The sequence below is a fragment of the Barbus barbus genome, assembly GCF_936440315.1.
Source record: "Barbus barbus genome assembly, chromosome: 26".
NCBI classification, from domain to species: Eukaryota; Metazoa; Chordata; class Actinopteri; order Cypriniformes; family Cyprinidae; genus Barbus; species Barbus barbus.
The window spans coordinates 25,245,565-25,265,758 of NC_136754.1; the positions used below are offsets into that span (position 1 = coordinate 25,245,565).

A 20,194-nucleotide genomic window follows, 5' to 3' on the forward strand; every position below is an offset into this window, starting at 1 on the left:
AAATGGCATCTCAGTATGGATGAAAGCCCAAAATGTAGAGAAATAGATGGGTTAATGTGGACATAGCCTAATATGCAGATTTTTCCCCCCTTTTTTAAATAAAGAAATAAAGAAATAAACAAACAGCATTTATTTGAAATTTGACTTTACTAAATAAATGTATGACTTTACTTTCACTTTTGATCAATTTAATGCATTCTTGCTGAATAAAAATATTAATTTCTTCAAAAAATATTTTGAACAGTACTGTATGTCCAATATTTTTGATACACATCAAAAAGACGATTTTTCATGAATACTGTCCATTTTGGTGAAGGCAACAATTTGCAATACATTTAACACTTTACAATGACAGTGCATAATTACAGTGGCAGTGTTAATTACATGCCATCGCACTTGTGGGATTCAGCAGGAAACCAGGGCAACTTCTAATTTTATTGCATCAGAGGCTGATGAGGCTCAGTCAAGCTTTAGCCGTTGGCTTTATGGACCGGGTCTGTGGAGTTTGCCGATCAAATCGAGCAGAGGTTAATTACACCTCCACCCCCTGCCATGTTAACTCTGCTGCTAATGATTCTAATGTCATTATCCATTTCATGCTGACTGATCTGAGGCCTTTTTTTTTTAAAAGTCACTGGACAGTGATTTGAAAACCCACTGTTCTATGGATTGTCATCGAACTGTGATATTAATAAAAGAAGTCCACTGGTAATCCATTTGAATGCTTCAATTCAAACCGTCTCTCAGATATGTCACAGTGTGCATTTGGCCGTTATTGCTCTATAGCTCAAGCTTTCTGGTGTATAATTGTGTTCACTTAATATACAGGATTTGATATAAACATATATGCACTTCCATTCAAAAGTTTGAGTTTAGATTGTATGTTTTTGTTAAAAAGAGTCTTCATGTTTCTTTACCGAGGCTTATTAAATAGTTGTGCTACTTAATGAAGTGTGAAGGGAACAGAAGGTCTGAACAGCATTTATTTGAATAAAAACATTTATTTTGCAAATGTACAGATGTCTTTACTGACATTTTGAATAAAAGCTGAATAGAAGTATCAATTTCTGTTAAAAAAAACAACAACCTACCAGCGTTGCTATCACTATCTTAGATTAAAACTAGTGAAAATCATTTACGGTAAGTGATAGATAGATAGATAGATAGATAGATAGATAGATAGATAGATAGATAGATAGATAGATAGATAGATAGATAGATAGATAGATAGATAGATAGATAGATAGATAGATAGATAGATAGATAGATAGATAGATAGATAGATAGATAGATAGATAGATAGAAATGAAATAGAAAACTGAACTTAAACTAAAACAGAAATAATTAAAACTATATAGAAATATAAAAAATAAAATAATAGCATGACAAAATTACTTACCAAAATTAGTAAATCGTAAGCTATAATTAAAATAAAAACTGAAAATATAAAAATAATATATCTAATTTAAAATACAACCTGAATTCTGGAAATGTTGGGATGTGTACAAAAAAAATGTCCCAACATTTCCAGAATTCGGGTTGTATTAATAAATACAATGATAGCATTTAAGTAATAACACACATATAAGAAATATTTGAGGACTTTACCTTTTCATAATACAAATATTTCTAATGTTTTCGATATTAATCATAATATTTGTTTTCTCCTATGTCATCAATATCACTTTCCATTCTGTCAATCTTTTTCAACAGACCTATAACCAACAAAAACAAACAGTTCTGTTGAGCCATAATTCTGCAGGAAATGACATCAGCAACCTTTCTTGCAAAATAAGTCATTATCCTTAATCATTAGTTATCATATAGTTCACCCTCTCAAACTCCTAACTAAACTAACTCCCAGTCCCTCACTGAGATGTTTTTCTTATCATCAAGTTTGATTATTGCCATAATGGTGGCTGAGCTGGGCCGAGCATATTTCTGTAAGTCTGTAAGACTTTTTATAGGAATACTTCAGGCATGTCCATTTATTAGCAGTGGCAGAGTTCAAAAGGTACTGCAACACAGGACTGACCCTGCCGCCCACTCGCACAACCCCTCAAAGGCTCCCTCAATAACGCCATGTCTGCATCAACAAATAGATTTCTGTGACTCACAATCCTACTGGGGCAAGAAATGTTCCATTACTTCCTGCGGTCTCAGGTGCAAAGTCTCTGCCTTAATACACAATCCCGCCACATCTCCCTCATAGTACGAGGAACAGTTAATCAGACAGCTGCTCTTCCCATAAGACTCATTCAGATGACTTCACGGAGAGCAAAACAGTATGAAAAAGGATCGGCTGAAACAGCCTGTTCTTTCTGTAAGAGAGGATGCTGTCACTTTTGGTTTAGTGCTGGAGGACAGGGAATGGATGTGTCAGGGGATGCTACAGTGCACCGTCTATTACAGAGGTGACCGGTGACAAAAGGCATCAGCCTCTTCCAGCCTGTGGTAGTGCAGCGCTGAGCTGAATCACAACTCACAACAGATGCTTTCATGGGATATTTTGTACCACATGACTGAGGCCAGACCCCTTTGACGAAGGCTTCATGTCAACATCACTGATCTGTCAGAATTTCTATGGAATATGTCTTGCAGTTGAGACCTATTTTCCTCTGGACAGCTGCTATTTCAGTGAACTTCAGAAATTTTGTTGTCAAGATGTGTTACGTTATTCAAAAATGTACAAACACCTATAGATTGTTATGAAAACAAAACACTAATTAAAACACTTGGGCAGAATCCTTTTCAGAAATAAATGAAGCCAACAGGGCTAGCAAATTCTATTTCCATTTTTAACCTTTCTAAAAACCTATTTTATGCTCTTGAATAAATAATCATTTTGTGATTGATCACACCATCAGTAAAAGCATCTTTTCAAGTAAATGTATTTTAAGATATTATGATGTATTTTAATGCATTTATATTTTAAGATATTTGCAAAATAAAATACAGGCTATATTTCCAAGTAACAGATCTAATAACAACATAACGAAAAACAAGTTCATAGCAGTTTCAATATCTATTCCTTAGCTCTGGTGAAACATCTACTTGTGCCACAGATGAATGACTAATGAACACATGGGAAACCTTTGTGACACAGAAACCTTTGTGATTGTTGCCTATGCTACTGAAAGGACTCCAGGGATCCTTGTGCAATTACTGGTACAGAACAATAAAGAACCGTCAGTGTAGAGAAGCACTTCATTTCAATGACGGACAGTAGTTTAGAGGAGCAAGAGTGTCTTTATTTTCACACAAAGCTTTGCTGTAATTGCTGTATTTTTCCTCTTTGATTCACAGACCTCAATATATGCACTTTTTCCTATGTATTTTCTTAGAGCTTGATTGTATCTTTTGCTTCTCTCTGTAGGACCCAGTGAGCTTGACCTTAGTCTGCTAGCAGACAGCAGCAGCCTGGCAGATGTTTCCACTAAATTTGATGAACAGGTATGAACATTTTTCCATTTTCTTTTCTAAATCTACACAATGGCCTTTGGTTGAGCACTTCTTTCTTTGCTTTTCTTTGTTGGCTGCATTTATGGCTGCCGATGACCCCTTTAATGGAAATGAGCTACCATGAACTAACAATGAACAGTTGTATTTTCTTGACTAACATTAAAAAAGATTAATAAATACTTTAACAAATGTCTTGTCATTGTTAATGTTAGTTAAAGGGATAGTTCACCCAAAACTGAAAATTACCTCATGATTTACTCACCCTCAAGCCATTCTAGGTGTAGCCTATATGATTTTCTTCTTTCAGACGAATTTAATTGGAGTTATATTTAAAAATGTCCTGGCTCTTCCAAGCTTTATAGTAGTGAATTATGGATTTTGAAGATTTTGAAGCCCAAAAAAGTGTATCCATCATAAAAAGTACTCCACATGGCTCCGGAGGGTTAATTAAGGTCTTCTGAAGCAAAGCGATGCATTTGTGTAAGTAAAATATCCATATTCAAAACTTTAGACTGTAATCTTTAGCTTCTGCTAACTGTTGTACGCACATTCGCGAGAGTGACATTTCGTGATGAACGTGTAAGTGCAGAGGAGAGAGCAAAACAAAACATCGCTCACAAATTAGAAGAACAAAATTAGGATTTGTAAAGGAAAATGTCAGATGATTTTGATAATAGGCAAGTAGTCTTGTGTAGCCAGAACTTCAGACTGAAGGTCTGGAATCCATGGCAGCTTTCATTGGCCAAGGCCCGCCCATGAGGCCGTTTGACCAACATGTCAAACAACCAATCACGGTTTGTTTCGTTCAACGTCACGTTTCGGGGTGTGTAAAACTCTTGGACGTATTTTAAAGATTCTATGGTGCAAACTTTAAATATTTCACATACTTTTGAAAATCCAGCGTTTAGTTGATCCTGATAAGCGCTCATTGTCACAGTTGTAAACACGATGGCTTTCTTCTTTCGTGAGGGGGTTTGGCGTCACGGCATCTTTGTTTCCAGGCAGAACATTAAAGAACACGACACACACATCTCCCGGAAATCCGATGACGACTTGGAAACTCCTGAAGTGTTTCAACTTTTGTGTGCCATATGCATCAGAGGTTCAGCAAACGGTCCGTGGGTGTGATGTCTGAGGCTGAGACTATTAGGCAAGAGGAGACTGGTTTTCCTTTACTATAATCAAAACTTGGTTCTGGAGAGTATCTTATTCTCACCAGAGGTTACGCTACACCTACATCCTACTAGGTATGGGCATTTTTGTCAGTTTCTCATTTCGATCATCGATAGGTTTAAAAACGAGTACTTGAGTACTCGGGGGGTGGGGCATGGCCATAATGGAGATAATGAACATATCTGAAGACTGTTCTGAAAACAAATGTTTTTAAAATGAAAAAACCTGTCTATGAAACATGAACACATAATTTACTATAGATTTCACATTCTATAAAGTTCTCATTATAATGCTGTTTATGGCAGATGTGTGCTATATTTTATTCTACATTATCAAGTGATTACTGAAATCACCTACGCGTTTTCAAAGCCATACAAAGTACGAAAACAATTGAAATTGAAGTATGCCTACTGGTATTGAGGGTGGAGAGAGCGCTAGACATTCACTCCCCCCACCTACAATCCCTGCCGGCCCGAGACTCAAACCCACAACCTTTAGATTACGAGTCCGACTCTCTAACCATTAGGCCACGACTTCCCCGATATGTATGTAGCTAACCCAGACATCGCTGCGTGACTTCGAAGCCATGCTTCTCTCTTCTCACGTCTATATTTTGGACTGCATGCTGTGGCAAGCTAAACAATCAGAGCTCAGGGTGCCACTCAAAGTGCTGCTATAACCGATCACGATCATCGTTTTCATAATCGATCATCACTGTCACAGCCAAGTACTCGAGTTCTCGATCGCTGTTGCACATCCCTACATCCTACATCATCTGCTGGAATGTCACTTTCTCATGAACGCGAGACCTATGCATGGAAGAGCCAGGACATTTTTTTTTATATAACTTTGATTGTATTGAAAGAAGAAAGAAGAAAATCATATACACCTAAGATGGCTTGAGGATGAGTAAATAATGGAGTAATTTTAATTTTTGGGTGAACGATCCCTTTAATGCATTTTAAAGTTTTACCAAAATAGTTTCTGCTCCTTTTTTTTCAGTGTAGGATTTACAATTTCCACTCAGAAATTGCTTGTAAATGTCATAAATACAAAGAAATGGCAAGTAGCACATTGAATCAAACTTGATATAGAAAAACAGAAATCTTTTTTTAAAATCTCCTACAAATTCTTAATCCAGTAAAACACAATGTATTGATAGGATCTCGGCCATCTGATTTGGCTGTTATTGTGAAATCAAATCACAATAGCATTTAGAGCATCATTAGCATGTCAGAAAATGTCCCGTCTGTCTCGTCTCTTTATTTAATTATGAAGATATTGGAATCTCAGATTAGGCTCAGATGAAACTGCTGAAGGGCTATTATAGGTAGACTGAGTGAGTGCAAAATGCTGTATTTAATGGAAATGCTTGCTGAGTGACAGTCCTGCATTAGCGGATAGCCATTATAAATAGCTCCTGCATTAGCTTCTGTCTGGATGAAGCGTAAGCCAAAGTCCTTGACTTGCATTAGCATGCTATTTGAACTATTTTCTAAAGAATATTATTTTAAAGAAAAGCCACAGTAGAATAGCCTGTATATTTGTTAGGTATTTCAATAGCTCAAACTAATTATCACATTAATAACTGGTACATAGTCGCTGACCTTCAGTATGGAAATGTAATCAATGTTTCCGAGTCATTGAGTGTGTATGATATAATGATATGGCTATATAGCTGGATGTGAATATTTAGGGATTGTTTCAGACCATCTCTTTTCTCAAGGTTAGGCAGAATGTGCTATAGTGTAATTTTATGTCATCCCCACTTGGATACTGTCTCTGAAAAAGCTTGTAAAGAGAAGTTATTTTAGCATTGCATTATCCCGTAAAGAGGTTAATAAATGCATGTTCTTTGATCTTATGTGATGTAATGCATGCAGTACCTAATAGACTCCTAAACTTCAGTACCTAATAAAACCATGTGAGAACATCTAATTAAATAAATAAAATAAATACAAATATAATAAAGCTTGTTGTCAACTTAATTTTCATTTAGAAATAACACTGATGAACAGAAAGGAAATGTAAAGGGAGACAAAATTCTGGGGGCGAGAAGCTCAACTGCACTTACAAGTATCGCACATAAAACACATACATACATGTCATGTTCAACAGCAAATTTAATCACTTTACAGTTGCATATAAAGGTCCAGACTATCATATAAAATTATACTTTATGGGTGTTTTCTTAAACTATGTACATTTGGCTTCATTTTTACCTTGTAACTCTTAAATGGATAATTCACCCAAAAATTCACTCTCATTGTTTTTTAATGTCCATTAAATAAAGTCAAAGGTAACCAAAAATGTTTGTTACCAGCTCTTTTCAAAATGTCTTTTTTTGTGAGTGTGTGGTCCATATACACTCACCTAAAGGATTATTAGGAACACCTGTTCAATTTCTCCTTAATGCAATTATCTAATCAACCAATCACATGGCAGTTGCTTCAATGCATTTAGGGGTGTGGTCCTGGTCAAGACAATCTCCTGAACTCCAAACTGAATGTCAGAATGGGAAAGAAAGGTGATTTAAGCAATTTTGAGCGTGGCATGGTTGTTGGTGCCAGACGGGCCGGTCTGAGTATTTCACAATCTGCTCAGTTACTGGGATTTTCACGCACAACCATTTCTAGGGTTTACAAAGAATGGTGTGAAAAGGGAAAAACATCCAGTATGCGGCAGTCCTGTGGGCGAAAATGCCTTGTTGATGCTAGAGGTCAGAAGAGAATGGGCCGACTGATTCAAGAGAGATAGAAGAGATAGAAGAGCAACTTTGACTGAAATAACCACTCGTTACAACCGAGGTATGCAGCAAAGCATTTGTGAAGCCACAACACGCACAACCTTGAGGCGGATGGGCTACAACAGCAGAAGACCCCACCGGGTACCACTCATCTCCACTACAAATAGGAAAAAGAGGCTACAATTTGCACGAGCTCACCAAAATTGGACGGTTGAAGACTGGAAAAATGTTGCCTGGTCTGATGAGTCTCGATTTCTGTTGAGACATTCAGATGGTAGAGTCAGAATTTGGCGTAAACAGAATGAGAACATGGATCCATCATGCCTTGTTAACACTGTGCAGGCTGGTGGTGGTGGTGTAATGGTGTGGGGGATGTTTTCTTGGCACACTTTAGGCCCCTTAGTGCCAATTGGGCATCGTTTAAATGCCACGGCCTACCTGAGCATTGTTTCTGACCATGTCCATCCCTTTATGACCACCATGTACCCATCCTCTGATGGCTACTTCCAGCAGGATAATGCACCATGTCACAAAGCTCGAATCATTTCAAATTGGTTTCTTGAACATGACAATAAGTTCACTGTACTAAAATGGCCCCCACAGTCACCAGATCTCAAACCAATAGAGCATCATTGGGATGTGGTGGAACGGGAGCTTCGTGCCCTGGATGTGCATCCCACAAATCTGCATCAACTGCCAGATGCTATCCTATCAATATGGGCCAACATTTCTAAAGAATGCTTTCAGCACCTTGTTGAATCAATGCCACGTAGAATTAAGGCAGTTCTGAAGGCGAAAGGGGGTCAAACACAGTATTAGTATGGTGTTCCTAATAATCCTTTAGGTGAGTGTATAGATTCAAGATTCTTTATTATTGTCACTATACTAAAACTACAGCGAAATTAGAGCAATCCGTACAGTGCAATAACGCATAAATTAGTGCAAGCTAAACATCTATATAAAAATAAAAAAATTGTAGAAAACGAACAGTCAGATATTGCACAGGAATATTGCACGGTGAGCAGAAAGTGCTGCATGATTGCACACAATAAATGAGAGGTATGTGCAACAGAATATATGCACAACACAAACTGAACAATATACGATGTAAACTTATACTAATAGACTAAATAGACACACAGAGAGGTATACAGAGAGATGCCTCACAAGAGAATTCTGCCCACACCCAAGCAATGGCATTTTTCTTAAATAAAAATGTAATTTTTTTCTTGTTATGGATACTTTCATAGCTAGAATTTTATGTGAGTAAATATTTTTTTTCCATTGATCTCAAGCATGCATATTTTGGGTGAACTAATTTTTATAGTTTGGATCTATCATCAGTGTTATTTTATATGAGCTGAACATTAGTTTTCTTTACATTCTCAATATATATAGAAAATCAGAACACTACATTCAGCTTCATACATTGACGCACAATTCAAAATGAGCTCAAAATATCAGGAACCATCAGTGCTTCTGCCATGGATTGTTTGGATTGCTTTTGCTATCATTTTGGGAGCATCTTGTTCTCTTCACTTGCTTTTTCCTTTCACCTCATCTCCAAACACACACACATACAAGCACACACACACACACACACACACACACAAATCATAGAGACATGTTATCTTCTATTCAGAGGGTTCTCACTATCTACCAACAGATATGGCAGGGCTACATGAAAGCGGCCAACCAATTAGACCCTCCCTGTTGCTACATGCCTGTCAAACTAAATTCCTGAAACTGTTGCTTCTCGGTGGATTTCAATGGAGAGGCTGTCATGCTTTCTCCATTATATTTGGTTAAAATTGTGTCTGCGTGAGACAAAAGCAGTCGTTAAGGCTCCTAAGTGGAGGATGGTGTGAAGAGTGTTTATGGATGTGGATCAACCCACGTTCCCACCGTGACCCTTTCATCTGTGTCCATCAGCGGCGCTGCTGACAGAAAACTCTCCATGCTGCGGCATCACACAGGGAAAAACACTTCTGTAGATCTCAGAGCAGTCTTCAGCCTAGTGTGCGACGTGTTCAGCTGGTTCTTGGCTCCGGCCATGCTGGCTTGGTTCTGTACTGTAACTGTTTGCCAGCCACTTGGATTAAGACGTCCATCTACAGTGCAGAAAAGCTTCAGTACAAATCAAAATATTTATGCCCTCATTTTTGTTCTATACCTTCATGTTTTTAGCAGCACATGACATTGTATTGACATACAGATGGATGATAAATTAAAGGAAAATAAAGTGATATGTATAGTGATATTAAAGGAAATGTAGTGTGCGTAGAGTAAAAAGTACTTGTCCACTACTTGAGTAAAAGAGAAGCTTCTTAAGTACTCATGAGTATTGAGTACTGAGCTATGACTTCTACCCCCTTATAATACGTGTTGTACACTGCCATTTAGAAAACATTGTACATACTGTAATTCACATTATCTTTTTACTCTTTAAAATGCATCAAAACAACACAGAAAAACTCTTAAAGTGATGAAAAGATGAAAGTTATTCTCAGTACAATCATCAACATTTAAATCATAAAGTTTGAAAAAAAAATTGACTTAAAAAATCAAGTCTAAGGCCACTGAGACCGAGCATGCTGTTGTTGCACATAAAATATGAATGCTTAGAACAATGCAAAGAATACAAACACCAATTTTTCAGTTTTTCTCAAATTTTTCTCCAAAACGGTGCCAGTTTTGCGATAAAGAAATGAGAATAAACATGATCATTTGTTACAATTTTAACATAAACGCACGTTGTTCTAGAATGATGACAGCATCCCCTACCTTTTACACATTTACTCATTGTTACGCTGATAATACAATTTGTAAGGAAAAAATGCATTAAGTAGATAAGTATTTATGGGGAAACATTTTTGCCAAAGTCTAACACGTTGATCCACTTAAGTAGGACTTAAATGATTTTTTAGTAGTTTCACAATCCTATTTCCTTTTAAATGAGGCTCAGAATGTTCTGACAAATGTCATGTTTTTAAAAATATTTGTAATTACACATACTTTGTATATGACATCATTGCAAATTACATATTTGAAAAGTGTACCTAAGTGTATTTAAATCACGAAAGTGTACTCTCTTTAAGTGTACTCACTAAAGTGGCCTTTTATTTCATTAAAATTTCATCCTGAAGTACAGTTTTTTAAACATTTGAAGTACACTACAAGTGCACATTAAATACAAGCACTTCTTTTTCAAATGGGCACTTTCATCAGGATAGAAATGTTTCATCATAGAATTAGGATACGAGCGATCAGTCAGAACAGCTTCGTATCAAAAAAGGGATGAGAAGGAATCTACGCCAGCAAAAAGCCTCAAGAGCCACCGGATTTTCCTTTAATCTTCTCCCATCTGTTATATCAGTGGTTACACTTATTTACATAATAATTGTAGAGGTTTGTGTTATGGATGTTTTGCACTGTTTACATTTGTTGTCAATTATTAACTGTGTAACATGTTAGTTCCATGTTTTTGGACATATAGCATGGTGGAGTTGTATTTTTGGCATGTAGCCTGCTAATTCCATGCTACTGGACATGTTGGAGTAGTGCAATTTTGTTTTGTTTTATTTGTTCTGCCTGCACCCTGGTATTCTTTGAAGTGCATTTGAGTACCTTGAAAATGCCATAGTAGCCTTTATGGTAATGTTTCCCAACCTTTTCTTAGTCACGGCACCCTTTGGACATTTTAACAAATTTGTGGCACCCTACAAAATTAATTTTGTCATTTGAATTTCTAACTTCGATATGATACCTTGAAAAGTATGATTTGCAGCAGGGAAGAACTGCAGAATATACTGTTATACAGATATTATTAATTTTTTTGTCCATCAATGGTGGCAATCAGTAGGCTAATTTCTAATAAAGAGACCAGTTTATATGACAGATTTTAATGTAGGCTTATATTCATATGTAAACATTGTTTAAATACCATTATAACTAGCTATCTCACAACTTTTTGCTCACTCTGTGTATATTTTATTTTACAGTGGGGTGATTTTGTTGCAGTAGCACAAGATATCTTGATTTCAAACTTTGAATTGAATAAAAAATTACAAGTAAGCACTAAGCAGTCAGTAATAAAATAAGAGCAAATAATCAAATTACTAATGATAGCACAAATAAATAACGATACAAATGAAATACATTGCTTTAGGGCTATTAAGAGATTGTTTTTTGTTTGTTTGTTTTTTTACCAATTATCCAAATAATGTTTAGTCATAGAAAGCTATTGTAATCAGAACACATGAGCATTAGCGGTTAGCAGATCGATCAATGAGAGGGCAGCAATACCAGAGTTGCCCATTATAGTACACCCTGATACTGTACAGTAGGGCTATTGCAAACAGAAACAATACTGTACTACATAGATCTTTCATGTCGGCTCGATTTTTGAGTGGACTTTGCTGTTCCAATGAGCATGAACGGTATGGAGCGCACATGCATAAATGGATACATGGATAATACGCTGAGCGTCACACCACGTGAAAGTGAAACCTGAGCGGTGAACTAATTTTTGGCAGCCGGAATTTCGGTGCATCTCTAATTATTGGCAACATCAGAAATGGATATTATATAATAGATGCTTTTTGAACATTTTAGCAATTTAAAAATCTTTAAAAATTATTTTTTACACGGCACCCCGGTTGGGAAACACTGTTATTATATTCCATATACGGTATTCATTCAGCAGCATACTATATATTAAGGCATATGGTATCTGTTACAATCATTTCACCATAGTTCCTTCACAGTAGCTTTTTTATGGGTTTATTTTTGCTCATTTTAAAACAATGGTATTATTTCACCATCAGTTACAGAAGGCAGTGTAGATGAGATGCAGCACAAGAGGACAAGCGTCTCATCCAGCAGCCTGTGCTGTGTTATGAGACAGGAGTGTCTGCTGAAATCATGCATCCAGCACTTCCTGCAGCGCCCACGGCTCCTCCACACAAAAACAAGGCAAACGTCCACAGCGCATCAGGCCGACCTTCGCGGCTGTTCAGTCTGCACAGCTAATGAATGAGAGGCAGACTGATATTCTGATATTCAGAGAGAGAAAACAAGTAAAGGAGTAAAAGCAAAAACATGTGACAGAAGAGATTGCACTCAAAGGTCTTCACTGCAAAATAATCAGTATGCGTTTTTCAGTTAAAAAAAAAGGTAGAAAACATATCTAAAATTGCATAAGATAAACCTGGCCGCTGAACAGTGGTGGGTTTTTTTTGGGGGGGGAAATTTCTATGTGGCAATACACTTTTGGATATTTTTATATAGACCATGGCAATACCATTTTACCATAGTACATGGAGTAAGCCATAAAGTTAAAGTTATCTTTCTTGTTTTAAGCACAATCTTCATGAAATATTGTGCTTAATGCTTTAAGCAATATAAAAATGGGTCCTGAAAAAAACTTACATTAAAAAGCTCTCTTTTGATGTGATTTGCATGTAGGCCATGGAGGTATTCAAATATTTAAGACTGAGGGGTCCAATTATAACAAATTTAAGAATCATAGAAAACACCCATATTGATGAAGCCCTACTGGTAATATCGGGGTGTCATGTGCTCAGTGTCTATGGCTAGGCTTTGTGGCCTAAGTGGTCCAAGTTAGAGCTTGTTTGCAGGCTTGTGGATCTGTGTATTGCTTCTCTCTCTTTCTGCCAGTGAGTCATCGGACCGGCTGGCCTGCCCACATCACAAACACGCTCATCAGCGGCACCCTGCACTCCTCCCACACACTCTCTTTTTCATCTCATCTTCACTAATGCTGCAAAAAGTGTCAAGTTACCGCCTAAGGTTTTTCTGTTAAACAGCCCAGAACTCTTTAATCACAGTAATCACAACACAAACTGTCAAGCTCACAGTTTTCTGCAGTGTGTTTATGTTCAAACACGAGGAACCTCACAGCTTCTTTTTTTTATTAGCTCAGTGAAACTCATAAAATGACTGGGGAGAAGTGTCATATTTTCACCCTAAAATCTAAATAAAAAAATACATTTGTAAAAAAACAAAAAACAAAAAAAAAAGCATGGAGTCTATTTGCAGGACCATTTAAAGTTAGTGCATTGTGACATTGCATGTACAATGCTTTTAATAGCCCTTCATATCTCAGCAGCTTACTCAAAATTAATTATTTAATTTAAATCAGAAAAACATTATAGTATCATATTTAAATTAATTATATTTGTCATGCACAATCATAAGTATACAGCATTGTAGTGTTTGTTTACTTTGTGCTGAATTCAATAATAAAAAGGCATTGCAGTAATGAGAAGCTGGTTGGAGGTGCTTCATTTAGAAAATGACACAATGCAAAAACAATGTTAAAAATTCTAAAAATAGGGTTTATTTTCTGCTAAAGTGCTGACAGCTCTCTCATGTATATATATACTGCCCCCCAAAAGTTTGGAAACATGGATCATTTTTGGATGATATGAGCATAAATCCTTATAATTTTTTGGTGCAAATACATTAAAGTAACTTGACATTATCATTGAAGACCAGCAATAATAATTTTCAAATGTCAAAGTCAAACATGCCCCTTTGCCAGCTGTAAAAGATTTTTGGGTCAGCACACCTTAATAGCTTCATCAACTGATTGCCAATTCAAAGTCAATGGTTGAATAAACTGACAGCTCGATGCCCAGATTATGCAGAGCTGTAATAGCTGCTAATGGCGGATATTTTGATGAATCGAAAATGAAAAAAAATTCTATGTATAAACTGTTTATGTAATAAAAAAAAATATTATTTCATAGTTTATGTTGTCCCTTATCAGTGCAAAATTGTCACAAATTAAAAAGGATTCATGCCAATATTGTCCAAAACCCCACTTTTCTAGAGCGTTTCCAAACTTTTGGAGGGCAGTGTACACATGATATACATGTAACATATATCATGTTTATACTGTATATACATGAGAGAGCTGTATACATGTTTTTTTTTTTTTTTTATCATCCATCACAATGATTAAAACAAAAGAATGCAGTTCTGATATGCAGCAGAAGATTTTTGAGTTCACAAAATAAGAAAGCAGCTGTAAGAAAATAGCTAAAGTATTAAAAATTCCCATTTCCACAATCAGGGCAATAACATTTCAATAAACTGGAGATATTAGAAATTGGTGGCCAAAGACTCTCCAGGGATCATTGCTGGAGAATTGCAGAAATTAGCTAAGTATTAAGGGTCAGAAAACCTAAAAAAAAATAATAATAATAAAATCAAACAGCACCTAACAAGTTGTTCGGGATGGTTTCAAGAAGAAATCCTTTGCTCTCATCCAAAAACAAACTCCAGCATTTCGAGACACTACTGGAACTTCAAATGGACTGTCCTCTGGTCAGATGAAACTAAATAAAATAGCTTTTTGGCAAACACAGTATAGATTTAAAGTGGTGTTTTAAAATGAGGAGACAGTTTATATATACTGTTTTAAAATCAAAAGTTGTGTTTACATTAAAGGTGCAGTAGAAGATCTTGGAAAATGCTAACTTTAGCCTGATAGCACTGAAAGCGTACGTCCCATGCTCCCTGCAAATCACCATCCAAAGCCACGCCTCCTGAACGCATGAACACGAAGTTCACAAACAGATCAGACATTACTACAATACATCATGTGTCATTCACCGGTGAGAAAACTTTATAGTACAGTTAGTAAAAGTACTACAATAGCAGGAAGGAAGATCAGGTTGTTGAAGTTTTCCAGACCATTTCAAGTTTTATTTTGATATGACACAAAGCAGTGATGTTTAAGCAGGTGAGTTGTATACTTGCTTCATAATTAGTCAATAAAGCCATCATCTTCTTCATTCAGGCCGAGAGTTTGCATGGAAACAAGAGGCGGGGTTTATCGCAGGAACCAATCACATCCAATCATAACCGATCATATCCAGTTACAGCGCGATGGAGGCATTGCCTCCTCTCACATGACTTTCCCCTGTTCATTCTCAGTTACCCCCCACTAAACCCACGGCATGCTATGGGGTCTCTGTTGAAAGTCTATGGGCTGAGGGGAGACAGGCCTCCGCTGCAAATTTACCTGTAGGTGTCGCTGTTGGACAGTGTTACTTTATAAAAACGACTGACTTTTATACTTTTAATACCATTTTTAATAATATTTGCTTTGTTTTATTTTTGTAATATTGATTATTTTCTCAACTTTTTGAGGAGACACTACCTCCCTTGCCTGCTCGGAGGAAATGGTTACCGTAAGTAAGACATGTTCCTGGATCAACATTATTGTCAAAAAATATAGACCTTACCCTGACCCTACCCATAATTTATCCCTCAAATCAGAGGGAAATGATAGTTGAATATCAAGGATGTAGAAGCACCTATCTCTAGTTGTAAGGCTAAAATTGACATTTTGTGTAAACTTATCCCAGAGTTCTGATTGGTTGATTGGAATGTTGTTCCAGGATCAACATGGATGTTGATCCAGGAACATGTTGCACTTGGTGAAATCACGTTCACCCTTCCGGTCAAGATCGGTGAGCTTTTTAAAAGTTATTCAATTCCTTTCCTTATGTGTCTTTTTCTCTATGGCAGACTGAGGAAGAGGTGGCTGGATATGCAGAGGCGACTGGAGAAAGTGAGCGCAGTATCACTCAACTGACCTTTGTGTACTGTATTCGTGTGTGGGCTTATTTATTATTATACTGTTGATAGAAGAATAAATATATGCTTGTTGATGCAGTTTAATAATGATGCAGTTCTGAAATAAAATTGGGAAATACACAATTAAGGAAATATAAATAGTCTCACCAGACTTAAATTCTTGGTCTTGGGGGGTTAAAGAAGATGTTACTGAAGATTTTAGCCATGAAACTTACATATTAGTAAGTATTTTGTGTGAAATCACCTTTGAAATTCAATCTTAATGTTCATTTGTGGAATTTGAGTTAATTCAAGTAATTCAATTTGGGTCTTCGTGTTTAGGTGGCAAAATTCAGGCTGGAAAATGTGCTTAAGAACAAACAAACATGTCAAGAAAGAGTTTGAATTTTCCACTAATTAATGAATACACTAATGAATTCCAAATTTCAAAATATAAGATAGTTTGCACAAAATTTGAGCAATTTTTAAGATTTTTGACCACTACATTACACTAAATCTTTCTGTCAACAGTCAACACCATAAACAATTTAAAAGTATCAAACTCAAAGCAGTGTGTAACCATTCTGATGCATAACCAAAATTTCTCTTGGTACTGATAAAAACTAACAAAGGTCGTATTTTATTTTCATTCATTTGTTATTGGTAACGCTGCATTTTATTTGTTCCATTACTGTCATTATTTTCCACCATTAATTGTACTGCATGGCATTACAAAGCTATATTTTAACATGCTAAAGTTGATTATCTGATTGGAATTTCTTTTTCAATATGCCACCAGGTTTTCCTGTGGAGACCAAGAAATCAAAGGTCATCTTCGTGATTGGTATGTTAACTGGCAAAACGGCATTATCACATTATTCCCTAATTTCATTGCACATTGTTTTCATTATAGACAAATATGCAAAGCAATATTTTATTGTGCCTACATTTTTCCCAGAAGAACAGGTCAGGAAGCAGTGTTGTGATCACAACATTGAAACTATATCAGACATAATAACATGCACTATTTGCGACACAGACACACAAGCAGAATAATGAACTGTGAAATCAGGGGCAGGTGAAAGCTTCTGAAGCCTCCTAATAAGGTTTTTAATTGAAACAGTTGTCAGTCTTCATCTGAAAATGGTTTAAGTTTCGAATAAATAGAAAGCAGACAGTCAAGATGGTACGAGTCTTTGTGTGCTAGGGGCTTTCCTCCCCTCATGTTTGTTCAAAAGCTCTAGCCAACTGGGATGTAGTGAAGTGAACTAAAAGCCAAGCTTTACATCTCTTTGTGGTGAAAAGAGATGTGAAGAAATCAATTTGGCAGTCCTTTGAAAGGAACCTGGTGGATATAGTCTGTGTGGATACCTGTGTGGAAAGGAACCTGGTGGATACAGTCCTGTCCTCTGTTTCTTCAGCAGTTTGGTACAACAGTTAGGCTTATAATTTTGGTTTGGATATGGCTGTTGATAGTCAGATGGACAGATCTGAGATTGATAGCTTGAGTGAATTACACTCTTGAGTGCACTTGACCACCCTAACTGACACGTTAAAGACTTGCTGAAAGATTTATCAGTGCTGTACCTGCACTGTAGTACCTGTCAAGAAAAAGAATTAGATTAGACTTAATAGACAGACTTGGGACACATTTGAAAGTTTTTTTTTCTTTTCTATTCATTTATTTATTTTTTTTGACTCAGATCTCTAGAATAGAATGGAGAGATTCAGAGAAGCTTAACAGGGTAAAAGCACAATTTTCTGGTTTTACAGCTCACTGGCATATAAAACAATGTGTCCACTATGGAGGGGTATGAAGAATAAGATAAATCCAAGCGTGTTCACATGCGAAGGATTGAGAAACAAACAACGACTGGGTAGGATTGCTGCATGAATGCATTGAGGAATGCATTGTGATCTTTAATGATCAAAATTAATTTTACCATTCATTTTGAAATCTGAGAGGCAGAACACCTGAACAAATGTCTCTATTTGTTCTCCATTTTATATCAGTGCTGTTTAGAAGAAACAATATGTTAAAACAATATGGGAATGTTTTTTTTTATTTGTTTTTGTTAATTTCTTCGATTTAAAGGGCTACCCCACCCCAAAATTAACATTTTGTTAATTACTTACCCCCATGTCGTTCCAAACCCGTAAAAGCTTTGTTCGTCTTCGGAACACAATTTAAGATATTTTGGATGAAAACCGGGAGGCTTGTGACTGTCCCATTGACTGCCAAGTAAATGAAAAGCATCGTCAAAATAGTCCATCTGCCATCATTGGATACTCTCCAAAATGGCACTACGGTGATGCGGAGGAGACAAATTGTTGAATAAAGTCGTTATTTTTGTTTTGTTTGCATACAAAAAGTATTTTCGTTGCATCTTAAAATTCAGATTGAACCACTGATGGCAGAAGGACTATTTTAACGATGTCTTTCATGCTTTTCTGGGCCTTGACAGTGTTATTTACTTGGCAGTCAATGGGACAGTCACAAGCCTCCCGGTTTTCATCCAAAATATCTTAAATTGTATTCTGAAGATGAACAAAGCTTTGACGGGTTTGGAACGACATGGGGGTAAGAGATTAATGACAACATTTTCATTTTGGGGTAGAGTAACCCTTTAATATGGACTGGTTAACAAGATCATTTAAAATAATTAACACAGTTAGTGCACCATCATTTTTACCTAGTGCTGTATTATGCTATATTTATGTGCTGAGGACAGTCCACGGATACCCTATGATAAGCTACGGTTGTCACTATGATCTTTTAGTGGTGGCTGTTTTAGAAAGAGCAAAAATGAAAGATCCAATTGCAGTAAAAGTTTATTTGAAGTAAACCCAAGCAAAACGAGATTAATAGAACTAAAACAACTGTGCACACACGAAACACCAGGACAACACCAGACCAAGAACAAGGGGTTTTCAATACACTGGGTTACAAGAGGCTAACAAGGGACAGGTGAGACTGATTAATCGCAAGAGAAATGAAGAGGCACGTTGAACTGCCAGTTGCAAGTCTTTCGTGACGAGAACTCTCCTCATGTGTTTGCATACCTTGTTGAAAAATCCAGCATATGCTGGTTAGGTATGATTTGAAGCATGGCTGCTGGTTTGAGCTGGTCCTTAGCTGGTCATGTGCTGGTCCTAAGCAACTAGCTCCTGCTCAGGACCAGCTTAAACCAGCTCAATCCAGCAGCCATGCTTCAGAACATGAAGCACCTAACCAGCATATTTTTAACAGGGTTATGATGCATTTAAAAGTTAATAACCAAACGTATCTTTATAAAAGAATACAATGTCATTGCAGATTAAATATAACGTAAATATAACATATAATATAATATAATTTAACGAATAACGTTAAATCCATCAATAGTAGGGGTCAGTAGGCCAGTAAGGATTTTTTTTTGAATTTTTTTTTTTTGGTGGGAGAAATTAATACTTGAGTAAGGATGCATTAAAGTGATCAAAAGTGACAGTGAAGATATTTGTAATTTTACAGAAGATTTTCATTTCATATAACCTTCTATTCATCATAGAATGTTATTATTCCTAAAAAAAGTAACACTTTGTACAAAGATATTAAGCATTACAACTATTTTCAATATTAAGTATAAGAAATGTTCCTTGAACACTAAATCGAAAGAACCATAAGAATGGTTTCTGAAAGATCATGTGACACTGAAGACTGGATTAATGATGCTAAAAATTCAGCCTTGTTGTTGTAACAGTAATAAATTACATTTAAAAATATACTAAAATTATATATATACACATATACACACACACGTGTGTGTGTATATATATATATATATATATATATATATATAATTTGGATAATATTTCACAATATTAGTGTTTTACTGTGTGTATGATCATAAATGCAGTCTTGGTGAGCATAAGAGGCTTCTTTTAAAATCATTAAAAAAATTATTGACCCTAAAAAATTTGAATGGAAACATGAAATAAATTATCAAATTATTTAAGAAATGGCTTTTAAATATAACAATGAATGACTAAATATACTTATTTTATTCCTAGACAATGGAGAAAAAAACAGCAATATTGGCCTTTGAAGTCATTTGTCACCCCACACTAAAAGTGAAAATAGCAACAACTGTAACATTCAATCAGATAGCAATATAATTATAAAGCACTGATTTTGAACCAATAAGATTTATCAGTGGGTGGGGC

General features: G+C 36.1%; 1 protein-coding gene across 1 annotated transcript in view; it reads left to right on the forward strand.

Annotated features, from left to right (window-relative positions):
• The window catches only part of LOC306845536 (adenylate kinase isoenzyme 5-like), a 93,860-nt gene that overhangs the window by 66,373 nt on the left and 7,293 nt on the right, over positions 1-20,194 (forward strand). Inside the window, exons 8-10 of the mRNA XM_079378406.1 lie at positions 3,377-3,453; positions 15,944-15,986; positions 16,791-16,835. Coding sequence (XP_079234532.1) covers positions 3,377-3,453; positions 15,944-15,986; positions 16,791-16,835 — 165 coding nt within the window. The remainder of the gene's footprint in view (positions 1-3,376; positions 3,454-15,943; positions 15,987-16,790; positions 16,836-20,194) is intronic.